The sequence below is a fragment of the Taudactylus pleione genome, unplaced genomic scaffold (assembly GCF_031769625.1).
Source record: "Taudactylus pleione unplaced genomic scaffold, aTauple2 ptg000073l, whole genome shotgun sequence".
Lineage (NCBI taxonomy): Eukaryota > Metazoa > Chordata > Amphibia > Anura > Myobatrachidae > Taudactylus > Taudactylus pleione.
The window spans coordinates 1,826,344-1,853,717 of NW_028284475.1; the positions used below are offsets into that span (position 1 = coordinate 1,826,344).

At 51.6% G+C, this 27,374-nt stretch overlaps 1 protein-coding gene across 2 annotated transcripts in view; it reads left to right on the forward strand.

Annotated features, from left to right (window-relative positions):
- ANKRD35 (ankyrin repeat domain 35) overlaps positions 1–27,374 on the forward strand; it is a 70,943-nt gene that overhangs the window by 31,048 nt on the left and 12,521 nt on the right. For both annotated transcript variants that reach the window (XM_088467550.1, XM_088467551.1), the window contains exons 2-9: positions 5,088–5,218; positions 11,600–11,688; positions 14,110–14,174; positions 14,906–14,963; positions 15,669–15,742; positions 16,868–16,974; positions 19,256–19,437; positions 25,319–25,359. In XM_088467550.1, the coding sequence (XP_088323676.1) occupies positions 5,088–5,218; positions 11,600–11,688; positions 14,110–14,174; positions 14,906–14,963; positions 15,669–15,742; positions 16,868–16,974; positions 19,256–19,437; positions 25,319–25,359 (747 nt within the window). The remainder of the gene's footprint in view (positions 1–5,087; positions 5,219–11,599; positions 11,689–14,109; positions 14,175–14,905; positions 14,964–15,668; positions 15,743–16,867; positions 16,975–19,255; positions 19,438–25,318; positions 25,360–27,374) is intronic.

Sequence of the window (27,374 nt, forward strand, 5' to 3'; positions counted from 1 at the left end):
AGAGCCCTCTGTGTGTCTGGTGACCGCTGTGTGTGCGGCAGCAGCAGAGCCCTCTGTGTGTCTGGAGACCACTGTGTATGTGGCAGCAGGAGAGCCCTCTGTGTGGCTGGAGACCGCTGTGTATGTGGCAGCAGGAGAGCCCTGTGTGTCTGGCAGCAGGAGAGCCCTCTGTGTGTCTGGTGACCTCTGTGTATGTGGCAGCAGGAGAGCCCTCTGTGTCTGGTAACCGCTGTCTGCGGCAGCAGGAGAGCCCTGTGTGTGTCTCGTGACATCTGTCTGCGGCAGCAGGAGAGCCCTTTGTGTGTCTGGTCTCCGCTGTGTGTGCGGTAGCAGGTGAGCCCTCTGTGTGTCTGGTGACCGCTGTGTGTGTGGCAGCAGGAGAGACCTCTGTGTGTCTGGAGACCGCTGTGTATGTGGTAGCAGGAGAGCCCTGTGTGTGCGGCAGCAGGAGAGGCCTCTGTGTGACTGGTGACCGCTGTGTGTCTGGCAGCAGGAGAGCCATCTGTGTGTCTGGCAGCAGGAGAGCCATCTGTGTGTCTGGCAGCAGGAGAGCCCTCTGTGTGTGTGGCAGCAGGAGAGCCCTCTGTGTGTCTGGTGACCGCTGTGTGTGCGGCAGCAGGAGAGCCCTCTGTGTGTCTGGTGACCGCTGTGTCTGTGGCCGCAGGAGAGCCCTCTGTGTGTCTGGTGACAGCTGTGTGTGTGGCAGCAGGAGAGCCCTCTGTGTGTCTGGTGACCGCTGTGTGTGTGGCAGCAGGAGAGCCCTCTGTGTGTCTGGTGACCGCTGTGTGTGTGGCAGCAGGAGAGCCCTCTGTGTGTCTGGTGACCGCTGTGTATGTGGCAGCAGGAAAGCCCTCTGTGTGTCTGGTGACCGCTGTGTGTGTGGCAGCAGGAGAGCCCTCTGTGTGTCTGGTGACCGCTGTGTATGTGGCAGCAGGAGAGCCCTCTGTGTGTCTGGTGACCGCTGTGTGTGTGGCAGCAGGAGAGCCCTCTGTGTGTCTGGTGACCGCTGTGTATGTGGCAGCAGGAGAGCCCTCTGTGTGTCTGGTGACCGCTGTGTATGTGGCAGCAGGAGAGCCCTCTGTGTGTCTGGTGACCGCTGTTGGTGACCGCTGTGTGTGTGGCAGCAGGAGAGCCCTCTGTGTGTCTGGTGACCGCTGTGTGTGTGGCAGCAGGAGAGCCCTCTGTGTGTCTGGTGACCGCTGTGTATGTGGCAGCAGGAAAGCCCTCTGTGTGTCTGGTGACCGCTGTGTGTGTGGCAGCAGGAGAGCCCTCTGTGTGTCTGGTGACCACTGTGTGTGTGGCAGCAGGAGAGCCCTCTGTGTGTCTGGTGACCGCTGTGTGTGTGGCAGCAGGAGAGCCCTCTGTGTGTCTGGTGACCGCTGTGTATGTGGCAGCAGGAGAGCCCTCTGTGTGTCTGGTGACCGCTGTGTGTGTGGCAGCAGGAGAGCCTTCTGTGTGTCTGGTGACCGCTGTGTATGTGGCAGCAGGAGAGCCCTCTGTGTGTCTGGTGACCGCTGTGTATGTGGCAGCAGGAAAGCCCTCTGTGTGTCTGGTGACCGCTGTGTATGTGGCAGCAGGAGAGCCCTCTGTGTGTCTGGTGACCGCTGTGTGTGTGGCAGCAGGAGAGCCCTCTGTGTGTCTGGTGACCGCTGTGTGTGTGGCAGCAGGAGAGCCCTCTGTGTGTCTGGTGACCGCTGTGTGTGTGGCAGCAGGAGAGCCCTCTGTGTGTCTGGTGACCGCTGTGTATGTGGCAGCAGGAAAGCCCTCTGTGTGTCTGGTGACCGCTGTGTATGTGGCAGCAGGAGAGCCCTCTGTGTGTCTGGTGACCGCTGTGTGCGGCAGCAGGAGAGCCCTCTGTGTGTCTGGTGACCGCTGTGTGTGCGGCAGCAGCAGAGCCCTCTGTGTGTCTGGAGACCACTGTGTATGTGGCAGCAGGAGAGCCCTCTGTGTGGCTGGAGACCGCTGTGTATGTGGCAGCAGGAGAGCCCTGTGTGTCTGGCAGCAGGAGAGCCCTCTGTGTGTCTGGTGACCTCTGAGTATGTGGCAGCAGGAGAGCCCTCTGTGTCTGGTAACCGCTGTCTGCGGCAGCAGGAGAGCCCTGTGTGTGTCTCGTGACATCTGTCTGCGGCAGCAGGAGAGCCCTTTGTGTGTCTGGTCTCCGCTGTGTGTGCGGTAGCAGGTGAGCCCTCTGTGTGTCTGGTGACCGCTGTGTGTGTGGCAGCAGGAGAGCTCTCTGTGTGTCTGGTGACCGCTGTGTGTGTGGCAGCAGGAGAGTCCTCTGTGTTTCTGGAGACCGCTGTATCTGGTGACCGCTGTGTATGTGGCAGCAGGAGAGCCCTCTGTGTCTGGTAACCGCTGAATGCGGCAGCAGGAGAGCCCTGTGTGTGTCTCGTGACATCTGTCTGCGGCAGCAGGAGAGCCCTTTGTGTGTCTGGTGACCGCTGTGTGTGTGGCAGCAGGAGAGCCCTCTCTGTGTCTGGAGACCGCTGTGTATGTGGCAGCAGGAGAGCCCTCTGTGTGTCTGGTGACCGCTGTGTATGTGGCAGCAGGAGAGCCCTCTGTGTGTCTGGTGACCGGCTGTGTGTGCGGCAGCAGGAGAGCCCTCTGTGTGTCTGGTGACCGCTGTGTGTGTGGCAGCAGGAGAGCCCTCTGTATGTCTGGTGACCGCTGTGTGTGTGGCAGCAGGAGAGCCCTCTGTGTGTCTGGGAACCGGCTGTGTGTGTGGCAGCAGGAGAGCCCTCTGTGTGTCTGGGAACCGGCTGTGTATGTGGCAGCAGAAGAGCCCTCTGTGTGTCTGGTGACCGCTGTGTGTGCGGCAGCAGGAGAGCCCTCTGTGTGTCTTGTGACCGCTGTGTGTGTGGCAGCAGGAGAGCCCTCTGTGTGTCTGGTGACCGCTGTGTATGTGGCAGCAGGAGAGCCCTCTGTGTGTCTGGTGACCGCTGTGTGTGCGGCAGCAGCAGAGCCCTCTGTGTGTCTGGAGACCACTGTGTATGTGGCAGCAGGAGAGCCCTCTGTGTGGCTGGAGACCGCTGTGTATGTGGCAGCAGGAGAGCCCTGTGTGTCTGGCAGCAGGAGAGCCCTCTGTGTGTCTGGTGACCTCTGTGTATGTGGCAGCAGGAGAGCCCTCTGTGTCTGGTAACCGCTGTCTGCGGCAGCAGGAGAGCCCTGTGTGTGTCTCGTGACATCTGTCTGCGGCAGCAGGAGAGCCCTTTGTGTGTCTGGTCTCCGCTGTGTGTGCGGTAGCAGGTGAGCCCTCTGTGTGTCTGGTGACCGCTGTGTGTGTGGCAGCAGGAGAGACCTCTGTGTGTCTGGAGACCGCTGTGTATGTGGTAGCAGGAGAGCCCTGTGTGTGCGGCAGCAGGAGAGGCCTCTGTGTGACTGGTGACCGCTGTGTGTCTGGCAGCAGGAGAGCCATCTGTGTGTCTGGCAGCAGGAGAGCCCTCTGTGTGTGTGGCAGCAGGAGAGCCCTCTGTGTGTCTGGTGACCGCTGTGTGTGCGGCAGCAGGAGAGCCCTCTGTGTGTCTGGTGACCGCTGTGTCTGTGGCCGCAGGAGAGCCCTCTGTGTGTCTGGTGACAGCTGTGTGTGTGGCAGCAGGAGAGCCCTCTGTGTGTCTGGTGACCGCTGTGTGTGTGGCAGCAGGAGAGCCCTCTGTGTGTCTGGTGACCGCTGTGTGTGCGGCAGCAGGATAGCCCTCTGTGTGTCTGGTGACCGCTGTGTGTGTGGCAGCAGGAGAGCTCTCTGTGTGTCTGGTGACCGCTGTGTGTGTGGCAGCAGGAGAGTCCTCTGTGTTTCTGGAGACCGCTGTATCTGGTGACCGCTGTGTATGTGGCAGCAGGAGAGCCCTCTGTGTCTGGTAACCGCTGAATGCGGCAGCAGGAGAGCCCTGTGTGTGTCTCGTGACATCTGTCTGCGGCAGCAGGAGAGCCCTTTGTGTGTCTGGTGACCGCTGTGTGTGTGGCAGCAGGAGAGCCCTCTCTGTGTCTGGAGACCGCTGTGTATGTGGCAGCAGGAGAGCCCCCTGTGTGTCTGGAGACCGCTGTGTATGTGGCAGCAGGAGAGCCCTCTGTGTGTCTGGTGACCGCTGTGTGTGTGGCAGCAGGAGAGCCCTCTGTATGTCTGGTGACCGCTGTGTGTGTGGCAGCAGGAGAGCCCTCTGTGTGTCTGGGAACCGGCTGTGTGTGTGGCAGCAGGAGAGCCCTCTGTGTGTCTGGGAACCGGCTGTGTATGTGGCAGCAGAAGAGCCCTCTGTGTGTCTGGTGACCGCTGTGTGTGCGGCAGCAGGAGAGCCCTCTGTGTGTCTTGTGACCGCTGTGTGTGTGGCAGCAGGAGAGCCCTCTGTGTGTCTGGTGACCGCTGTGTATGTGGCAGCAGGAGAGCCCTCTGTGTGTCTGGAGACCGCTGTGTGTGTGGCAGCAGGAGAGCCCTTTGTGTGTCTGGTGACCGCTGTGTCTGCGGCAGCTTAGACTTACTCAGAAGGCTGATGGCCGCCTGATTAGCGTTCCATGTTTTCGGTTTTGTGTGTGAGTGGTGAATATGAGGTGCTTTCAATGGGCGTCTCTAAGCACTGGGTGGCGAGTAAGTCATTAGCATACTTTCGCAATTGTGATTTGTGAGAGATTGCAGCTGCAATGGCTTTGCCGGCAGATCTGAATCAGGCCCAATGTCAGTATCCGCTGGAGTTTTACTAGATTTAATATAGGGCACAATATGATGGCCCAGCCCCAGAGAACAGGGCCACCAAAGGGATCATGTAGAGTTTTACGCAAATACACTTGGCACCTTTTTTTTAGCCGCAGTTTGCACTTACATCTACTGTGCATCCGCACCAATAACTCCTCCTATGAAACAGTTAATGAGTGTATTCCCTATGGAGTGGTCAAAGTATAAGCTTTTAGCAGGTAGGGACCCGGAGTTACTGTGAGGAGGTGATGGAGGAGTAGCAGAAGCATCGTCATGCTTACATATTGGACAAACTCTGTCTAAACCACATTGCTGTTCCGGTGGGTCACAACCCGGAAAGTCATAGCTCTTTGTAAATGTGTGCCACGTTACCCGTGCAGCGACTTACCTGTGCCGTCTCCTGCAGGTAGACAAGTGGGACAGACATGACCAGAAGCTCTTGGAGGCTGTGGAAAAGGGAGATGCGAAGAAGGTCTCTTCACTTTTGTCCAAGAAGCCCATCCGAGCCACCAAGACCGGTCCCAATGGGCAATCGGCGTAAGTAGTGCTGGGAGCCAGGGCTCGGGCAGGGCATTATGGGGGATGGAATGCACAAGCCTAGTACATATGCCTTTGCAATGTGTTCATTAAGTATCATAGACATGAGTATGAATGTGTAATGCAATACTTCACCATTGCTTTGTGGAGGAGTGTAAAAAGTGACATTTCATTTTGTGTAACAAGGTTACGGGAAAACGTTACGTAGAGGGTGTATTTTCTACTTCAGGGTCCATAGGGGGTCCACAGGGTTGACCTTGGGGTATAGGTTGGGAACCAAATCCGGGCACCACGCAGTTAAAGCTTTTAGCTCCCAGGATGCACTGGGTCCACTCTCCCTATAACCCCACCCCCAAGCCAGAGGCACCTCAGTTTAAGTTGGTGCCCGGCCGGAGTCGGGTCACCGTTAGCGCAGGGGGAGCTGATTAGCAGCCCCTAAGCTTATTTTATTTTTTTAGGGACAAAGTTTTTTCATGGACTTTGGACTCTTCAGAGCGGCAGCGTTGGACTGTCCATAGGACGTATAAGCTGCCGCTCCGTCACCCCCGCTGGCGCTGAGACGCCAGAACAGATCTGGGGATCTCAGCGGGACCCCAGAGTCTGTACTAGCCGGACTCTGCGGGCGCCCAGGACTGCTGCCGGATCCACGGGGAGCAGGTAAGGTCGCGGATCACCGCTTGCGGTGATCCGCGCATTTCAAATGCAGTCCTGTGCCTCCGGTCTCAGGGGACAGACCGGAGGCGCCGGCAGTGGCGGCGGGCCCGCCATACCCCGTGTGTCTACTAGACCACCAGGGACTTAACGATCGGTGCAGGGAGCCGGCGTCCCGGGGGTTAATAGCCGGCCAGGGGAGGCAGCCTTCCCTGTTACAGCGGCTCCTCCCCTCAGCTCAGCGCGCCTTTCAGTATCCATAGTCTGGCGTCGCTGAGCTGCTTCCTCCGCGGGCCACGCTTCCTCTGAGGTCTCCAGCGGCCATTTTATCTCTGTGGTGCAGCAGAAATCTCTCAGGATGGCAGTGAGTCCAGTCCCCCTGCGTACCTCACCATCAGGTCAGTGTACACAGCGCTGTAGCCTTCCCAGACACTGAATCTGGGCAGTTGAATGCAGTGTAATAGTGCAGTATATTATATGACATGTTTATGTATATATGTATATATCTGCATTGTATGTGACTTATGCTAGTGCTGACTGTACTTTATTCTCTCACCTGTCAGTGTATATCTATCCCTTTTCTTTATCTGCCCTAATACAGCTGTACTTAGGGTGGTTCTGAGACCTCACATTTATATACTTGTTAATATTTGTGTGGTTTGTCACATACTGTTGCGTGCTGCACGTTGCCATATTTTAGATGGAACTGTGTGTTGCATACGCTGAAAATGGGTCCCTGCAGCTAATTTTTGGCATCAGTCACGACCAGTATAGTGCTGCTTAATATTTCCGCCAAGATTGGTCAGATATGTCTGACCAGGAGATAGAGCGTTATACTGCACCCATTTTTACTATCCTGCAAGTCATGTGCTGCAGGTGTTAGTGCGGAGGATTTGACTCATAAAGGGTTCTGTATGTGGCGTCATCTGGTGCCGGCCTCTTTCACGACCCCCTTGGGCGGTTTGTTTTCTCGGGATCCTCTCAATTGCGGATCGCCGGGCGGGCCCCATTGTTGTACCTCACTTGGGGTTACTTCACCATACTGCCCTTTTCATCTCAGGGTATATCGCAGCTTCTTGCACTCTTCCCCTGTGACACAGACTACCGCTCCCTGCAGGGGTTTTTCGCAGTATATGAATTCCCCCTGGTGCCACAATAGTCTGTCATTCCCCTTGCAGGGATTACCACAACAGCCACCCTGGGTGGATGTCGTTTTCTACGAAACGCTAATTGGCGTGGTTGACGCCCTGTGGTTACTTCCCAGTTGGCTCTGCCGTGAACTGGGTACTGTTCGGGGCTCTTTCCCTCTTACACGGGGGGAAGCCTATTTCAGGTATTATTATCCCTGCTTTAGGGCTGGTAGCAGGTCCATTCTGGTTAGAGTGAATGTTGACCTGCACCTGTATCATACACCCTCAGTATTGCGTGCCTTCGGGTTACCTGTTGCTGACTAGCGGGTGGATCGCATAGCGGGACTCTGGCTGTTGCCAGATAGGAGGTGTTACAACAGTGTTTGGCCTCCTGTCCCAAATTCCCTGAGGGTCATCACGAGCCCCTCCTGGGGGGGATGGGCGTGTTACTCGTCTGATTACAGACGTTACTACGCCTCCCATTCCTGCGTGGTCGGATTCTTCGGATCCGTAGGTGGTAACTCTGCCTGAAATCAGTATACTTGCTTTCAGGAGTTGTTACCCATCCTACCATGGCTATAGCATGGTTGGTTAATACTATTGCATATTGGGTTGATGCATTTGTAACGTTTTTTCCCCTCCAACACGTCGGGGGTTCAAATGTATTTGGTCGCTCACGTAATATATGCTGTTGTCATAGGTGGAAATGCCTATATTGGATACCAGTCTCCTAACTTTCAGAGTTCCGGCTGCGACTGTATCCTCCGTAATACCCTATGGCTGCGCTCTGGGAATGCAGAGGTGCAGATACCATCTTTAGGGTTGATATTGTTTGGTCCTGACCTTGACAAGATTGTAGTAACATTGGCAGTATTACTAACGACAAGTTTACCGCTTTCAGCTATGCCCACTACAAGGCCTCAGACTAAGTCTGTTAAGTCTTTTTTGTCCTCTGGGTCAGCCTAAAGGTCTGTTTCTTCGTAGACTGTCGGCATCTACAAGGGCCGACATATCCAGTACCGAGCAGGCCTGGACTGCCAGCCGATCCTGCTTCTGAACCTACGGATATCTCTTCAGTCTGACGGGACAGGCCTACAACTGGGAGATACCGATTTTCTCAGTTCGCCCGGTATTAGTGTCAAGTTGCCGCGGCTACGTGGGTAGGAAGGTACGCCCTCTTTACAAGGGCCTTACAGATCCAGAAAGCTATGCAGTTGTTGCGGTAAGCGGAGCTAATTAGGCCATCCCCACTATCTCAGTGAGGGACTGGTTGTTCTGTTTTCTTTCTGGTGCGGTGGCTGAATGGTCCTCTTTGGCCTATTCTCTGTCTCAATTCCCTGAACCAGTTCCTAAAGCTACCTGGGCTCAGGAGGAAATCCCTATGCTCCATCATACGATGTTTGGAACCTGGGGACTTTAGGGTATCACTGGATATACAGGACGCGTGCCTACGGGTACTTACAGAGACCTTTCCTCAGCATGGGCTGAGGTTTGCTGTATCACAGCAACACTTACAATTTTTCGGGCTCTGCCTGTTGGGACTGTCCTCAGCCCCACAGGGGTTTACCAGCGTTTTGGATTTTCTGACAGTTCTTCTGTTCAGTATATACCAATGCTCCTGTACCTGGACGGCCTCCTGCTCTTAGCGGGATCACCGGGGTACTTTACGGCCAGGTCAGGATGACTGTGGCTTCTTCAGGGTGCAGACGTTTAATCAACGGGGAAAAAGTCCTCCCTGCATCCCTCTCTGGGTATTCTTCATCTAGGATCCCTGCTGGATTCTCAGAATCTGAGAATTCTTCTGGCGTAAGACGGAATCTCCTCTCTTCCATTAGGAGTACATGGTTGTCTGCGCAGTCGACAGATGTCTTTACACTCTGGGATGCATGGTGGAATGGGCTCAGTTCCATTCCAGGCCTTTCCATAATTGGCTCATCTCCAGATGGAATTAGTTTTTTCTGTCGGATAACTGTTCAAACGATGATGCTCTCTCCGGAGGCAAGTCGGTCCCTGTCCGGGTGGCTATGGCCATCTCGTCCAGGGTTTTCTTTGCTAGGGACAGTGTCTGGATCGAATCCTTTTCAGTGCAGTTGGACGTCTGTCGATTCCACCCTGTCAATTAACTTACTCTGGCATAACTCTTGTTTCCCGGTGAACCTGAAAAGGTTCAGTCCGACAGGGTCAGGACAGTGGCTTCCTTTTTAGCAACACTGTTCGTTGGGTGGCAATGACAGGTATGTCACATATTCGGACATAGTCCGAGGGTCTCCTCCCGACCATCTCGGCAGCGTTCATTTCAGGAGCTCTCCATTGGGAAGCGGGAGTCCTCAGCCGTCACGACGTGCATCCCGGGGACTAGTCTCTTCCCCAAGAGAGGTTTCATCTCCTGGTGAGCAGGGGGGGCCCCCCTGAGGTGACCCTCATGGCCTTCTGACTTTATCACACTATGGTGTTACAGTTCAGCTCTGGGGATTCTGAAGCAAACTTCAGCGACTCTTTGTCGGTGAAGTGGTCCTTCCACTTTGTGTACCTGTGTTCTCCGGTCTCCCTTCTTCCTCGAGGTCTTTGGAAGTGTTTTCAATCGAGACGGAGATGCTTTCCTGCTGGTGGCTCCTGATTGCCCCAGATGTCAGGGGTACTTGGATCTTCGGAGTCTCTACATCGATACTCCATCCCTGATGCTTCACTGCCCGGACCTGTTGTCTCAGGGTCCTTGGTTTTGCCTTGGACCTGGGTCGTTTGTCTATGACTGTGTCCTTACAGTGGTCTTACGGCTTCCCTGGCTTTGTCATCGTTGGAATGATTAGAGCACATGGATCAGCTTTTGCTGGGACCTACCACAAACTGTGGCAGCCATAAATCTTATGGTATTGTACCTGTCGATACAATCCTCCGGTGTCCAGGATTTCCAGATATTCTGGCATTCCTTCCGGCTGGCTTGGGTTTTACACTTGGCCTGGTCTTCCTGACAGTGCGGATCTCTACACTGTCAGTATGGTTAAGATATGGAATTGCTTCACTCTGGTATCCAGTTCATCCTTTGGAGTGTTTTCTTGATTATGCCTCCATTTGTCCTCCCTAGGGACTCCTTGGGAGTAAGTAGTGGTTCTTCGTTACCTCCGGGGACAGTCAATGGAACCGCTGGTTGTGATAGCCATTACATGGTCTATTGCTTAGGCTCTCTCTTTCTCTCAGGGTGTTTATATCAACCAGGAGAGTGTCTGAATTGGGAGCGTTCTCATGTGGCTCCCTCTTCTGGAGGGCATCATGTCAGGGTGGGAGTTGCTCTCGCCCTGTGTTTCTTCTTAGTGGTTTTCAGGTTCCATATTATTCTGGAACTTATGGTACGGCCATTCTGTCCCCAGTCCTCTCGGCTGGTGTGGCCTCATTGACTGTGGTCTGGCCTCTTTGGATTTATGTGATCCGTTCAGGTTCCTTACGGAAATCGGACTCCTTATTGGTGGTCTGAGATTTCTGGTTTTCACAGGAAAGGATGGCCGGCCTATAACCAAATGTTGGCTTGGATGGCCTCGTAGGTCTTCCTCAGGGGCCTACCCATGGGTAGGCCTTCCTGTTGTTGATGCTTGTTTTTTCTCGGGCCATGTGACCCTCGTGTGCGGCTCGCTGTGGCGCCTCGGCTGTTTTGCCTTACTAGGTGGCCACGTGGTCTTCTGTCCACACCTTTTTAAGGTTCTAGGCATTGGTTTCCTTTGCCTCTCAGGATGCTTCCTTTTTGGCGACGGATTCTCCTCTCAGCACAGGAGCGTCCCCACCCTTGGTTGAACTGCTTTGGGACATCCCCAAGGTCAACCCTGTGGACCCCCTATGGACCCTGAAGTAGAAAACAAGAGATATGGTAAGAACTTACCTTTGTTATCTCTGTTTCTACGAAGTCCATAGGGTCCACAGGGCGCCCGCCCTGACGCACCTGGCTTCATATGGGCTGTGTGGCTGGTCACCGGTTTTCCGTCTCCCATTTCGGTGAGTATGGTTATTGAGTGTTCCAGTTTTCTCTCTCTTTTTCTCTCCTCCTCCGGCCTTTGGCTACTTACAAACTGAGGTGCCTCTGGCTTGGGGGTGGGGTTATAGGGAGAGTGGACCCAGTGCATCCTGGGAGCTAAAAGCTTTAACTGCGTGGTGCCCGGATTTGGTTCCCAACCTATACCCCAAGGTCAACCCTATGGACTTCGTAGAAACAGAGATAACAAAGGTAAGTTCTTACCATATCTCTTGTTTTTAAGGGCTCCCCTTGTTGTGCTTAGCGGCGTACAGTCATTTTCACTGCTCAAAAGGATTTTGCGAAGTGCGCCTGTGCCTATTTGGCCGCCTCCTAGCACGTTAGACGCACTTCTGGTTGTTAGAAGTGTCTTCCAAGAGCGGAGGTTAGGCGACACTTATATATGATATGAGGAGTCTGTCCATGCACGTCGAGAAAAGAGCCGTATTGCGCTATTCTGGGTAAATGGCACCAAGATATGGTTATTACCTCATACAAGACGGCAGCAGTGGGTGTAGAATGACGTAGTGTTTGTGTTCGTGTCATCTCACGTCGGTGACGTTACACTGCTCCTCACCCTGTTTTGTAACTCTCGCCCTACAGGTTCCATCTTGCGGCTTCCAAGGGCTTTGTCGATTGTATGAGCGCCATCATATCTCACAAAGTGGAGATAAATGCCAAAACTGATGACGGTAACTTTGTCCTGACCCAGAATGTTTTACTAAACCATTTCTCTTTCTACAGTGTGTCACATTCATTAGTGTCCCCTCAACTCCACGTGTGTTGCATTCATTAGTGTCCCCTCAACTCCACGTGTGTTGCATTCATTAGTGTCCCTCAACTCCACGTGTGTTGCATTCATTAGTGTCCCCTCAATTCCACGTGTGTTGCATTCATTAGTGTTCCCTCAGATACCTGTTTTCACATTCATTAGTATCCCCTCTTCTCCAGTGTGACAATTATTAGTGTCCCCCGTGCTCAAGTGCGTCACATGTATTAATGTCCCCTCAGCAACTTGTCACATTCTTTATTGTGACTTCTGCTCCCCATGTCACATACATTAATGTCCTCCTAGCTGCCCAAGTATCATTAGTGTCCCCCCCATTCATTCATTGATGTCCTCCTAGCTCCCCAAGTATCATTAGTGTCGTCCCCCCCGTTCATTCATTAATGTCCTTCAAGCTCCCCATGTATCAATAGTGTCGTCCCCCCCGTTCATTCATTAATGTCCTCCTAGCTCCCCAAGTATCATTAGTGTCCCCCCCGTTCATTCATTAATGTCCTCCAAGCTCCCCAAGTATCATTAGTGTTGTCCCCCCCGTACATTCATTAATGTCCTCCAAGCTCCCCAAGTATCATTAGTGTCGTCCCCCCCGTACATTCATTAATGTCCTCCAAGCTCCCCATGTATAATTAGTGTCATCCCCCCCGTTCATTCATTAATGTCCTCCTAGCTCCCCAAGTATCATTAGTGTTGTCCCCCCCGTACATTCATTAATGTCCTCCAAGCTCCCCATGTATCATTAGTGTCCCCCCCGTTCATTCATTAATGTCCTCCAAGCTCCCCAAGTATCATTAGTGTTGTCCCCCCCGTTCATTCATTAATGTCCTCCAAGCTCCCCATGTATCAATAGTGTCATCCCCCCCGTTCATTCATTAATGTCCTCCTAGCTCCCCAAGTATCAGTGTCCCCCCCGTTCATTCATTAATGTCCTCCTAGCTCCCCAAGTATCATTAGTGTCCCCCCCGTTCATTCATTAATGTCCTCCAAGCTCCCCAAGTATCATTAGTGTCGTCCCCCCCGTACATTCATTAATGTCCTCCAAGCTCCCCATGTATAATTAGTGTCATCCCCCCCGTTCATTCATTAATGTCCTCCAAGCTCCCCAAGTATCATTAGTGTTGTCCCCCCCGTACATTCATTAATGTCCTCCAAGCTCCCCATGTATCATTAGTGTCCCCCCCGTTCATTAATGTCCTCCAAGCTCCCCAAGTATCATTAGTGTTGTCCCCCCCGTTCATTCATTAATGTCCTCCAAGCTCCCCATGTATCAATAGTGTCATCCCCCCGTTCATTCATTAATGTCCTCCTAGCTCCCCAAGTATCATTAGTGTCCCCCCCGTTCATTCATTAATGTCCTCCAAGCTCCCCAAGTATCATTAGTGTCGTCCCCCCGTACATTCATTAATGTCCTCCAAGCTCCCCAAGTATCATTAGTGTTATCCCCCCCGTTCATTCATTAATGTCCTCCAAGCTCCCCATGTATCATTAGTGTCGTCCCCGTTCATTCATTAATGTCCTCCAAGCTCCCCAAGTATCATTAGTGTTGTCCCCCCCGTTCACTCATTAATGTCCTCCAACCTCCCCAAGTATCATTAGTGCCCCCTGCATTCATTCATTAATGTCCTCCAAGCTCCCCAAGTATCATTAGTGTCGTCCCCCCGTTCATTCATTAATGTCCTCCACGCTCCCCAAGTATCATTAGTGTCGTCCCCCCCGTTCATTCATTAATGTCCTCCAAGCTCCCCAAGTATCATTAGTGTCCCCCCCCGTTCATTCGTTAATGTCCTCCAAGCTCCCCAAGTATCATTAGTGTTCCCCCCGTTCATTCATTAATGTCCTCCAAGCTCCCCAAGTATCATTAGTGTTCCCCCCCGTTCATTCATTAATGTCCTCCAAGCTCCCCAAGTATCATTAGTGCCCCCCGCATTCATTCATTTATGTCCTCCTAGCTCCCCAAGTATCATTAGTGTCATCCCCCCCATTCATTAATTTATGTCCTCCTAGCTCCCCAAGTATCATTAGTGTCATCCCCCCATTCATTCATTTATGTCCTCCTAGCTCCCCAAGTATCATTAGTGTCCCCCCCCCCCGTTCATTCATTAATGTCCTCCAAGCTCCCCATGTATCATTACTGTTCCCTCTGCTCCCTGTGTGTCACATTCGTTAGTGTCCGCTCTGCTCCAGCCTGTTACATTATTGTACCTAGAACCACTTATGTCACATTTATTAGTGTCCCTCAGCTTTATTAGTGTCCCCGGTTATTTAGGCAGGGTCCAACTTTGCCCAAGTACCTGTAATAATGTCTCACTGATCTCCGTGTTACCCGCAGGCTGCACCGCACTACATTTGGCCACAAGTAATTGCCACCCGGAATGTGTGAAGCTTCTCCTGCAGGTAGGTCACCCCCGTGCCCACATCTGGCTGGTGTCACATGCCAGCTTTGCGTGCCCAGGCCTTACCAGCCCATGCAATGCAGCGTACAGAGCCGTACACACTGGCACATTATATTGTATGGGAACAGATGAATTCCCATCGCACAGACAGAACACAGAGTGCAGTGTGGGCGCTCTCATGTGACATGGATCCAACGTTCCGCACTGAGTACCATGCACCGACAAGCCGGCCTCTGAATGGTGCTTTTCATTGGCTGCAAAGAGCCTCAGTGACATTGTAATTGGGCTTTTTGCATTAGAATGTGCAGAATTTATCTATGAAGGGTCGATATTCAGACAATCATTTGTCACGCCGTCACTGGCACCACAGAGAATAGCCCAAACCCACTGATCTTACTGGGCGAATTCAACGGTAACTACAGACAGAAATATTCAGCACTTTACATAACAACCTTATCACCATTACATGGTATCTTCTCATCTACTATTAAATAATATATACCATCTAATTTAACTTTTTAAGTCACATTTAAAAAAAAAAAAAGACGTTTCCTTCATCGCTGTCGGCCATTTACCAATTGCTGGAGACTTACAATGCAAAACAGAGGGAAGGAGCCCAGTGCAGCAGGTGTTCTAGTAGTTTAAAGATAGAGATGCTTTGGGGGAGGGGGGGGGAATGATATGGGTGCTGATCTGTCCACGGGGGTCTCATCCTGTTCTGTGTTATTGCAGCGCGGAGCCCATGAAGATTCCATAGATTTCCACAGCCGCACGCCGTTACACTGTGCTGGTGAGTCTCCGAGGGGGGCTTTTCTAAATAATTAGAGCCGCCGTACAGGGCAATATCATGGGAAACATGTCATCGTCTGCCAGAGCCGTAACTAGACTTTTTGGTGCCCTGTGCCGGAAGAGCATTGGCGCCCCCTATTTTTCGAATGGGGACAAAACGCACCCGAAAAAGGGCCATGGCCTCATGGGGAAGGGCCAGGGAAAAGATGGGGAGGCCTGGAGGTGTCGGGGATAAAATAAGAGGAAGCTACAAGTGAGAATGATTATAAACGGAAAATTGAAAGACTTGAACAGCGCCCACCCTGCCCTGTATGGTGGCACAGGTCGCACTACGCTAGTTACGGCCCTGCGTCTGCATATAGACATATACATCATTATGGGGCCTATTTATTATAAAGCTTCGGCAGTACCTCATTATTTAAGTATCCAAGTAGGGGCGAAATTTTGCGCTGAGAGGAAGTACAATTGCGCCTGCAGTGAATTAGTTCTCACATGGTGAGGGCAGGGGGTGGCGGATGGATCCCTGCAGGGCTAACGCCATCTTCTGAAGATGACGTCAGTTCCCGCAAATCAAATGCTTGATGAAAATCCATGGGCCTGTTTCATCTAACAGTTGTTTGTGCATGTGTAACGTGACCATACTGAATAGGCCCCTATCTATCGAGTTACTGTAATAATTGTCGTCTTTTCTCATTGTCGATCACAGCCACGTCGGGCTGTGTTTCCAGCGTGCTACTCCTGTGCAACGCAGAGGACACCATCTTGGACGCGGCAGATGACGTGAGTTAATCCCTTTAATGTTGACGTGGCTCCGCCATATGCAATGTATTTCTCTGGTGTCGCTGTAAATGTTATCCCTTCAACGTGAGCAGGAAATTCCAAAGGCTTATCAGCTAAGTTATGTTAAACATCACCAGTATCCCACGCTCAGAGGAGCGACAGGAGGGGGAGTGTTCAAAGACAGATGTGAACTGTACTGGGGGGGGGGGTGTCACTGTCAGCCATCGAACATTAGAGGAAGGGTCCTTCGGTGACCCCGGGATGTTGAGCTTATTTTGATGAAAATCATGCTGGGTTCTGGGAACTTTTGTATTGCAGCAAATAGAGGGCTTCATTCAGAGCCGCTCGTAAGCGGCCGCTCGTTCGTTCCGAGCGATGGCCGCACATCTGCGCATGCATACGGGTTGTAATACGAATGCGTGAACAGTCAGTGCGGCCAAAAATCGTGTGCTCGTTAAATAGCGAATGCCTGCTAATTTGAGTGACAGGATGAGGCGTATGTGGGTGGTAACAGGGGAAGGTGCTTGAAAACGGGGAGTGGTGATCCGAACGCAGGCGTGCCTAAAGGTCAAAACGGGCGTTTTAAGGGTGTGCATAATTAATACAGCAGCATCATCGACCACGTCAGTTGGGTGTCTTTTAGCCAGAACTGCTCGCATGATTGCGGTAGGAAAAACCAACCACAAGAATAGCGAGCAGTTCATTCGCCTTTCGATGTACTCGATTAATCTAATAAATAGCGGACATGACGTATGATGCGAGCGGCCAGGGGGCGTTTTTCTCAAAATAACGACTGCATGTTTGCTCATTCAGACATAGAGGCGTGAACAGACCGCAAAGAGCGAATGGTCAATTTAAATAGCCAGCCCCTTTTTCTGAACGAGCGAGCGCAAATAGCGTCCGGCTCTGAATCAGACCCAGAGTTAGCATCTTGCTATTAAGCATTCCAAAAATAACAGGGTGTTGAGCATATTTTGCGTCCATGCGCTTGACTGAGCTATTAACATGTAAATGACCAGGGCCGTTTATTCATCTGATTTATAGATACAGTTGCCAAAGTTCCTTGTAAATCTAAGGTTACCCGTATTCAGGTAATGATTTGTCTTGTTATCTATCCGGGTTCAGGACTGGCGGACGCCGCTTATGATAGCTGCACTACGCAACCATCCAACTGTTTGCTCCTTGCTGCTGGACCGCGGCGCAGAGTTGGATCACGCTGACCGAGAGAAGAAGTAAGAGATTTACTTATTCGTAATACAACATAACTCTACTTGCCATGTAAATGAAAAGGTACAGCAACACGGATCACATATTGCATGCACTACAAAAAGAAATTCCTCTTTCTTTGTAATGTGTTGTCTGCACACAGTGGATAGGTTAAATATTTTATGAGATGCAACAATATCACTGAGAATGCAGCCTATCCAGTCACTGGGAACCAGTGACATCACTGAGAATGCAGCCTATCCAGTCACTGGGAACGCAGCCTATCCAGTCACTGGGAACCAGTGACATCACTGAGAAGGCAGCCTATCCAGTCACTGGGAACCAGTGACATCACTGAGAAGGCAGCCTATCCAGTCACTGGGAACCAGTGACATCACTGAGAAGGCAGCCTATCCAGTCACTGGGAACCAGTGACATCACTGAGAAGGCAGCCTATCCAGTCACTGGGAACCAGTGACATCACTGAGAAGGCAGCCTATCCAGTCACTGGGAACCAGTGACATCACTGAGAAGGCAGCCTATCCAGTCACTGGGAACCAGTGACATCACTGAGAAGGCAGCCTATCCAGTCACTGGGAACCAGTGACATCACTGAGAAGGCAGCCTATCCAGTCACTGGGAACCAGTGACATCACTGAGAAGGCAGCCTAGCCAGTCACTGGGAACCAGTGACATCACTGAGAGTGCAGCCTAGCCAGTCACTGGGAACCAGTGACATCACTGAGAGTGCAGCCTATCCAGTCACTGGGAACCAGTGACATCACTGAGAAGGCAGCCTATCCAGTCACTGGGAACCAGTGACATCACTGAGAAGGCAGCCTATCCAGTCACTGGGAACCAGTGACATCACTGAGAAGGCAGCCTATCCAGTCACTGGGAACCAGTGACATCACTGAGAAGGCAGCCTATCCAGTCACTGGGAACCAGTGACATCACTGAGAGTGCAGCCTATCCAGTCACTGGGAACCAGTGACATCACTGAGTGCAGCCTATACTGTCACTGGGAACCAGTGACATCACTGAGTGCAACCTATCCAGTCACTAGTAACCAGTGACATCACTGAGAGTGCAGCCTATCCAGTCACTAGTAACCAGTGACATCACTGAGAGTGCAGCCTATCCAGGACCTGATACAGAGGTGCACATTAATGCATGCGAGACTTCGCCGCTGCGATAACATGCAAATGCTAGTCTCAACCATCCCCTGGTGTACTTGCGAGTGCCGGACATTGCAAGCCCTTTTAATGTCCATGGACAGTGCAAAGCCGCCACCATCTGTGCACAATTGTGATGACTATCGATGCTTACGACGCCCTATAACTGGCGCAGTGTCTCCTTCTGAACTTTCTCTAATCATGGCCTCTGTGGCTCTGTGTCTGAGCACGCCAATGAGGTAGCCTTTTTTTGCGTTCACCTAAAGATGCCCCCCAGTCACCTCCCAAGAACGCCCATGGCTGTCCGCTGCAATGGGAGCGATGACGTTCGCTACAGCGCTCTGCCTACACTCATGCATCATAGGGGTTTCTCTGACTTTTCACGCATGCGCAGTAGCATAATCGCTGAACAGCGCAAAAATTGGCACTGTCTGAATCAGGCCCCCCGGTCACTAGGTGCCAGTGACAACCCTGCCACACAACATTTCATGGCGCATTCTCAGCCCACAGATTGGCTTCCTGCACTGTGTGTAAGTGGAATCGGTATGTAATACCGACAGTCGGGATCTAGGCGGTCAGAATCCCGACGCCTGGATCCCGACAGGGTTAACATTCATGCACTTGGTGGTTGATATGCTAACCCTACCCCTCTTCCTATCCCTAATCCTCCCTCCCTGGTGCCTGAACCTAACCTCCCCCCCACCCCTAGTGCCTAAACCTAACTTCTCCCTCCCTGCACCCTAAACCTAACCCTAGTGCCTAACCCCTAAACCTAACCGTCCCCCCAACCCAGTTACTTACCTTCGGCATCCCGGCGGTCGGTGTGACGGCGCCGGTATTCTGACCGCCGGTAATGTAAGAGTCAGCATCCAACCCGCTGGGATGCCCAACGCATACCGTGTAGGTAACAGGTACACTTTCAGTAACAGATAAGAATCACTTTTTGCCTGATGGAATCTTCCACATTACTGACAGTAATTGTTCTCCCATTACAATGTGTACTGGTTATTCTGTGTGAGATATGACATTGTGCAGTAGACCTGCTGTCACGCCTACGCCGTAGAGTAGATGAAGGACTGAGAGATGCTTTAGTAGCCGCAGTGTAACACTGGTTCTGATCCCTGTACGACAGGACCGCTCTGATCCTGTCCTGTGAGAACGATAACATCCAGGCCGCAGAAACCTTGATCACGAAGGGAGCTGACCCCAGGCTCAAAGACAGCAAAGGCTGCGACGCTCTCTATTATGCCAATCTATCCAGGGACGGAGCCCTCAAGAAGCTGGTGCAGACTGCATTGGACAGGAGGAAAAATGGTGAGTCTCAGCCCAGGGATATAAGTAAGGCTGGGTACACACTTGCATGATATTGGCCCCATATGGCTGACTTGGGCAAATCGGAAAGACAAAATCGGGCATATTGTGCAGTGTGTGCGCCCAACTGCGCGCTCTTGCAAGTTCCCTGCTGCACGGCCAATCACACAATATATCGCATGCAAGGCTGTACATATAAATAACGGTCAGAACAGTGATCGTTCCGTCATTCATTAAATCTTTCAAGTGTGTACCGGTAATCTTCTATGTAGCGGGGTGAAGGGAAATCGATCCCCTCCATCAGCATGATTGCTCGTCGCATAGGTGTGTAGCTGGCCTAAGGCTGTGCAGGAGGGGCAACCGCCTAGGGGGTGAAGCTGTACTGGGGCGCAGGGAAATTAATATTTTAGGTTCTTTTTTGATTCCAGTTGATGGCTAAGGCTGCCCATTTTCCTTCTTGTCCCAGTTGCTAAATTTTCTAGCTACCACTCTGCTCAAATGCACAGTCTGATAGCAGGGGTGTAGTATAGTCTGTGGACATGATTAGAATGTCAGCAAAACAGCCCTGATCCTGCGGCGCTTCTGGTGGAGAGTATTTCCCTAACCCTCCTCTTAGTACTTTTCGCTAACCCTCCCACAGCCAAACCCTAATCCTCCCCCTATGCCTAACCCTCCCACAGCCAAACCCTAATCCTCCCCCTAGTGCCTAACCCTCCCACAGCCAAACCCTAATCCTCCCCCTAGTGCCTAACCCTCCCGCAGCCTAACCCTCCCGCAGTCTAACCCTCCCCTCCCGCACCCAAACCTTCCCCCTAGTACCTAACCTTCCCGCAGCCTAACCCTCCCCCTAGTACCTCCTATCCCTTCGCTGCGGCAGCCTAACCCTATCCTCCCCCTAATGCCTCCTCACCCTACGCTGCAGCAGCCTAACTCTCATCCTCCCTCTAGCGCTTCTTAACCCTCCACTACCGCAGCCTTACTCATCCTCCCCCTAATGCCTCCTAACCCTCCACTACCGCAGCCTAACTCTCATCCTCCCCCTAATGCCTCCTAAGCCTATTCTGCGGCAGCCTTACTCATCCTCCCCCTAATGCCTCCTAACCCTATTCTGCCGCAGCCTAACTCTCATCCTCCCCCTAATGCCTCCTCACCCTATTCTGCCGCAGCCTAACTCTCATCCTCCCCCTAATGCCTCCTCACCCTACGCTGCAGCAGCCTAACTCTCATCCTCCCTCTAGTGCTTCTTAACCCTCCACTACCGCAGCCTTACTCATCCTCCCCCTAATGCCTCCTAACCCAATTCTTCCGCAGCCTAACTCTCATCCTCCCCCTAATGCCTCCTAACCCTATTCTGCCGCAGCCTAATTCTCATCCTCCCCTAATGCCTCCTAACCATATTCTTCCACGGCCCAACTCTCATCCTCCCTCTAATGCCTCCTAACCCTATCCTGCCGCAGCCTAACTCTCATCCTCCCCCTAATGCCTCCTAACCCTATCCTGCCGCAGCCTAACTCTCATCCTCCCCCTAATGCCTCCTAACCCTATTCTGCCGCAGCCTCTCATCCTCCCCCTAATGCCAACTAACCCTATTCTGCCGCAGCCTAACTCTCATTCTCCCCCTAATGCCTCCTAACCCTATTCTGCCGCAGCCCAACTCTCATCCTCCCCTAATACCTCCTAACCCTATTCTTACACAGCCTAACTCTCATCCTCCCCTAATGCCTCCTAATCCTATTCTGCCGCAGCCTAACTCTCATCCTCCCCTAATGCCTCCTAACCCTATTCTGCCGCAGCCTAACTCTCATCCTCCCCTAATGCCTCCTAATCCTATTCTGCCGCAGCCTGACTCTCATCCTCCCCCTAATACCTCCTAACCCTATTCTGCCGCAGCCTAACTCATTCTCCCCCTAATGCCTCCTAACCCTATTCTGCCGCAGCCTAACTCTCATCATCCCTCTAATGCCTCCTAATCCTATTCTGCCGCAGCCTAACTCTCATCCTCCCTCTAATGCCTACTAACACTATTCTGCCGCAGCCTAACTCTCATCCTCCCCCTAATACCTCCTAACCCTATTCTGCCGCAGCCTAACTCTCATCATCCCTCTAATACCTCCTAATCCTATTCTGCCGCAGCCTAACTCTCATCCTCCCCCTAATACCTCCTAACCCTATTCTGCCGCAGCCTTACTCTCATCCTCCCCTAATACCTCCTAACCCTATTCTGCCGCAGCCTAACACTCATCCTCCCCCTAATACCTCCTAACCCTATTCTGCCGCAGCCTAACTCTCATTCTCCCCCTAATGCCTCCTAACCCTATTCTGCCGCAGCCTAACTCTCATTCTCCCCCTAATGCCTCCTAACCCTATTCTGCCGCAGCCTAACTCTCATCCTCCCCTAATGCCTCCTAACCCTATTCTGCCGCAGCCTAACTCTCATCCTCCCCTAATGCCTCCTAATCCTATTCTGCCGCAGCCTAACTCTCATCCTCCCTCTAATGCCTACTAACCCTATTCTGCCGCAGCCTAACTCTCATCATCCCTCTAATGCCTCCTAATCCTATTCTGCCGCAGCCTAACTCTCATCCTCCCCCTAATACCTCCTAACCCTATTCTGCCGCAGCCTAACTCTCATCCTCCCCCTAATACCTCCTAACCCTATTCTGCCGCAGCCTAACTCTCATCCTCCCCCTAATGCCTACTAACCCTATTCTGCCACAGCCTAACTCTCATCATCCCTCTAATGCCTCCTAATCCTATTCTGCCGCAGCCTAACTCTCATCCTCCCCCTAATACCTCCTAACCCTATTCTGCCGCAGCCTAACTCTCATTCTCCCCCTAATGCCTCCTAACCCTATTCTGCCGCAGCCTAACTCTCATCCTCCCCCTAATGCCTCCTAACCCTATTCTGCCGCAGCCTAACTCTCATCCTCCCCCTAATGCCTCCTAACCCTATTCTTACACAGCCTAACTCTCATCCTCCCCCTAATGCCTCCTAACCCTATTCTGCCGCAGCCTAACTCTCATCATCCCTCTAATGCCTCCTAATCCTATTCTGCCGCAGCCTAACTCTCATCCTCCCCCTAATACCTCCTAACCCTATTCTGCCGCAGCCTAACTCTCATTCTCCCCCTAATGCCTCCTAACCCTATTCTGCCGCAGCCTAACTCTCATCCTCCCCCTAATGCCTCCTAACCCTATTCTGCCGCAGCCTAACTCTCATCCTCCCCCTAATGCCTCCTAACCCTATTCTGCTGCAGCCTAACTCTCATCCTCCCTCTAATGCCTCCTAACCCTATTCTGCTGCAGCCTAACTCTCATCCTCCCTCTAATGCCTACTAACCCTATTCTGCCGCAGCCTAACTCTCATCCTCCCCCTAATGCCTCCTAACCCTATTCTGCCGCAGCCTAACTCTCATCCTCCCCCTAATGCCTCCTAACCCTATTCTGCTGCAGCCTAACTCTCATCCTCCACCTAATACCTCCTAACCCTATTCTGCTGCAGCCTAATTCTCATCCTCCCCCTAATGCCTCCTAACCCTATTCTGCCGCAGCCTAACTCTCATCCTCCCTCTAATGCCTCCTAACCCTATTCTGCCGCAGCCTAACTCTCATCCTCCCCCTAATGCCTCCTTACCCTATTCTGCCGCAGCCTAACTCTCATCCTCCCCCTAATGCCTCCTTACCCTATTCTGCCGCAGCCTAACTCTAATCATCCCTCTAATGCCTCCTAACCCTATTCTGCTGCAGCCTAACTCTCATCCTCCCCCTAATGCCTCCTAACCCTATTCTGTCGCAGCCTAACTCTCATCCTCCCCCTAATGCCTCCTAATCCTATTCTGCCGCAGCCTAACTCTCATCCTCCCTCTAATGCCTCCTAACCCTATTCTGCTGCAGCCTAACTCTCATCCTCCACCTAATGCCTCCTAACCCTATTCTGCTGCAGCATAACTCTCATCCTCCCCCTAATACCTCCAAACTCTATTCTGCCGCAGCCTAACTCTCCTAACCCTATTCTGCTGCAGCCTAACTCTCATCCTCCCCCTAATGCCTCCTAACCCTATTCTGATGCAGCATAACTCTCATCCTCCCCCAAATGCCTCCTAACCCTATTCTGCTGCAGCCTAACTCTCATCCTCCCCCTAATGCCTCCTAACCCTATTCTGCTGCAGCCTAACTCTCATCATCCCTCTAATGCCTCCTAACCCTATTCTGCTGCAGCCTAACTCTCATCCTCCCCCTAATGCCTCCTAACCCTATTCTGCTGCAGCCTAACTCTCATCCTCCACCTAGTACCTCCTAACCCTATTCTGCTGCAGCCTAATTCTCATCCTCCCCCTAATGCCTCCTAACCCTATTCTGCCGCAGCCTAACTCTCATCCTCCCTCTAATGCCTCCTAACCCTATTCTGCTGCAGCCTAACTCTCATCCTCCCCCTAATGCCTCCTAACCCTATTCTGCTGCAGCCTAACTCTCATCCTCCACCTAATACCTCCTAACCCTATTCTGCTGCAGCCTAATTCTCATCCTCCCCCTAATGCCTCCTAACCCTATTCTGCTGCAGCCTAACTCTCATCCTCCACCTAATGCCTCCTAACCCTATTCTGCTGCAGCCTAATTCTCATCCTCCCCTAATGCCTCCTAACCCTATTCTGCTGCAGCCTAATTCTCATCCTCCCCCAATGCCTCCTAACCCTATTCTGCTGCAGCCTAATTCTCATCCTCCCCCTAATGCCTAACACACTCTACTGCCTAACCCTCACCCTCCGGTCCCATTTCACATGATGACTAGCAGTGAGGGCATTATACCGAAAATAATGTCTTTTATAAAGATTTTGAAAGATACTTGCCTCTGAATTAAAATTTTTTACCCTTGAGCCTAATATCATTTGTTCAGATGTTGCTAAATCTAAAAAGGTACTTTCTGTTCTGTGATAATTTGCCCACTAGAGGGCGCACTCCTATTTATATAGAGCAAATGTTCCTGAGCTGCTCTTCGATTTAATTATTGGACCAATTAGGCTAAGTGAGATCTTCAATTTGCCTAATTAGCAATTAGAGGCTAAAGGCCCCCATACACCAGCAACTGATTGTTTGAAAAAGGGAAAGAACTTTTATAATCGATTGCAGAATTGCCACAATCGACTGAAAAAGGGAAAGATTTTTATACACAATCTATTGCAAATTGCACGATTGCTGCAATCAATTGCTGATGTATGGGAGCCTTTAGACGAAACTGGGGGGTGGTCCGGGGGTGCACCCCACTTGCAGCCGGGCATTGTGAAACAGCAACAGCAGCATTTCAAACATGGCGCCGGCCATGAGCCCAATCACTGCTCGCAGAGTGGCAGCCCATCAGGGAGCCCCTGCTTTTGATTGGCTGCCGTTTAGAGAGCTGTGAGCAGCTCCAGGCCGGCGCCATGTTTGAAATGCCAGCTGTGCTGTTTCACCATGCAGCCAATTCCTTTTTCACTAACAGGCATCTTGTCCCATGTAATTCTAGAATATATATACATACTATGCTAAACCTGGGACCACCCATTACCAGATCTCTAGTTTAGCCTATTTTAGAGTGTTCAGGAGTTCTGAAGCAAATCCCGAAAAGTTTTCCTTCAAATAACGATTGAGTAAAAATCTGACTTGCTCTTTCTAAAGAAATTAACACAACCGATTTTCTCTCCTTCAATTGAATAGGAAGAACCCAGCACTATGGGGGTTTTACAATACTTGGCCCCAGAATTTTAACAGTAGAAAAACATGTCATGATGATATTTTGTACTATTTTTGTACCTATTGTACTTTGTCTTTAAAAGTTTCTCTAAAGCTCTTTATTCATACCGAGGAAGAAATGGTGGGAAATTGTAACGTTTTCTAATTCTTCCTACAGAACAATCAGCTAGAAGCGCCGAAAACCTGGCTGCTTCCAAGGTATGTCCGATATTATTGGCCCCCCTGTGGAGGATTTGTGAACCAGAGGAACTGCGCCCCTGCATGCATCACCTTTCATATGGAGGGTCCTTTTTCAGGCCCGTAAATAAACGATTACTTACATTTACTGACTCGCTGCTCCAGACTGCCCCTCAGCACCCTCTCACACTAGGGTCATGACCATATGTTAATGACCTTTCCGCAGGTTTGCCTCCCCTGGCTCAGTTTTGATATTGGAGCATGCTAAAACTGTGGCAGGGCATGCTGGGATGTGTGGCTCCACAGCAGCTGGACAGCCGCATGTTGAATACCCCAGGACTGATTTGAAGGCCGTGCTAAACCATCCACTCTGTAGTAATTAGTAACATCACCACACCATCCCCAGTAACCAGACGCGCCATAGTCAGGGGAAAGAGATTCAATCCTCTGCAAAGCTCATCCCAGAACCATTGGCAAAGGCAACTTTGTGACTAGTGACATTGCAACATTTTCCTCATATGGATTTTGTAATATACTTGCCAGCCTAAACAGATTTGTTCAGATGTTGGAAGAGAGCAAAAATGTATTTTCACTAATTTGCCCACTAGAGGGCGTAATAGATAGATATGAGATAGATAGATGGATTTATAAGGAAAGTATACTTTATCTAATAAAATAAATCCCATGATTTTACTATTTGTAATACAGTTGTACAAGCAAAAATATGAGATATGGTAAGAACTTACCCTTGTTATCTCTATTTCTACGAAGTCCATAGGGTTCCACAGGATACCTAGGGGTATAGGTGTGACGTCAGTCGCTGGGCACCATAGAGTTAAGCTTTTCAGCCTCCCAGGATGCACTAGGGTCCCCCTCCTATACCCCGCCCCCGAGCCAAGGCACCTCAGTTAGTTATCAAGCCATAGGCCGGAGGAGGAGAAGGAAGAGCGAGAAAAAAGATCTGGACACATACAAGAATCACATTCTCACCAGAGGAAGACGGAAAACCGGTGACCAGAGCAAAGCCCATCTGCAGCACAGGTGCGACAGGGCGGGAGTCCTGTGGAACCCTATGGACTTCGTAGAAATAGAGATAACAAGGGTAAGTTCTTACCATATCTCATATTTTCTACTTCAGGGTCCATAGGGTATCCACAGGATACCTTGGGGATGTCCCAAAGCAGTATCCTTTAAGGGTGGGGACGCTCCTGTGCAGAAAGGAGAATCCGCCGCCCGAAGGAAGCATCCTGAGAGGCGAAGGTGTCAAACCTGTAGTACCTCACGAAGGTATGGACAGAGGACCACGTAGCAGCCTTGCAGATCTGAACTGCCGAGGCACCACGTCGAGCTGCCCACGAAGGACCCACAGACCTAGTGGAATGAGCCTTCAGAGAAGGAGGGACCGGTAGGCCTTCATGAAGATAAGCTTCAGAAATAGCCATACAGATCCAGGCTGCCAAAGTTTGCTTTGAAGCAGGCCAACCCTTTTTACGGAAGCCATAGAGGACAAACAAAGCGTCCGACTTCCTAAACGAAGAAGTGCGGTCAACATAAGTCCTTAAGGCCCGCACAACATCCAAAGAGGCCTCACCCACGGAAAGACCCGGTGAGTTAAAGGCCGGAACAACTATTTCCTCATTAACATGAAACTGGGAAACAACTTTGGGAAGAAACTCGGGCCGAGTGCGGAGCACTGCCCTGTTCCCATGAAAAACCAAGAAAGGGGGTCTACAAGAAAGAGCCCCTAACTCAGAAACACGTCTGGCCGAAGCAATGGCCAGAAGGAAAACAGTCTTAGCTGTTAGCCATTTTAGATCCACTGAGCCCAGTGGTTCAAACGGCGGTCCTTGGAGAGCCCTCAGGACCACAGCCAAATCCCAAGGCGCCACAGGTGGAACAAAGGGCGGCTGAATGTGGAGAACACCCTGCATAAAGGTGCGCACATCCGGGATTGTAGCAATCCTACGGTGAAACCAGACAGATAGGGCCGAAACCTGTACCTTCAAAGAAGCAAGGCGAAGCCCATGATCTAGTCC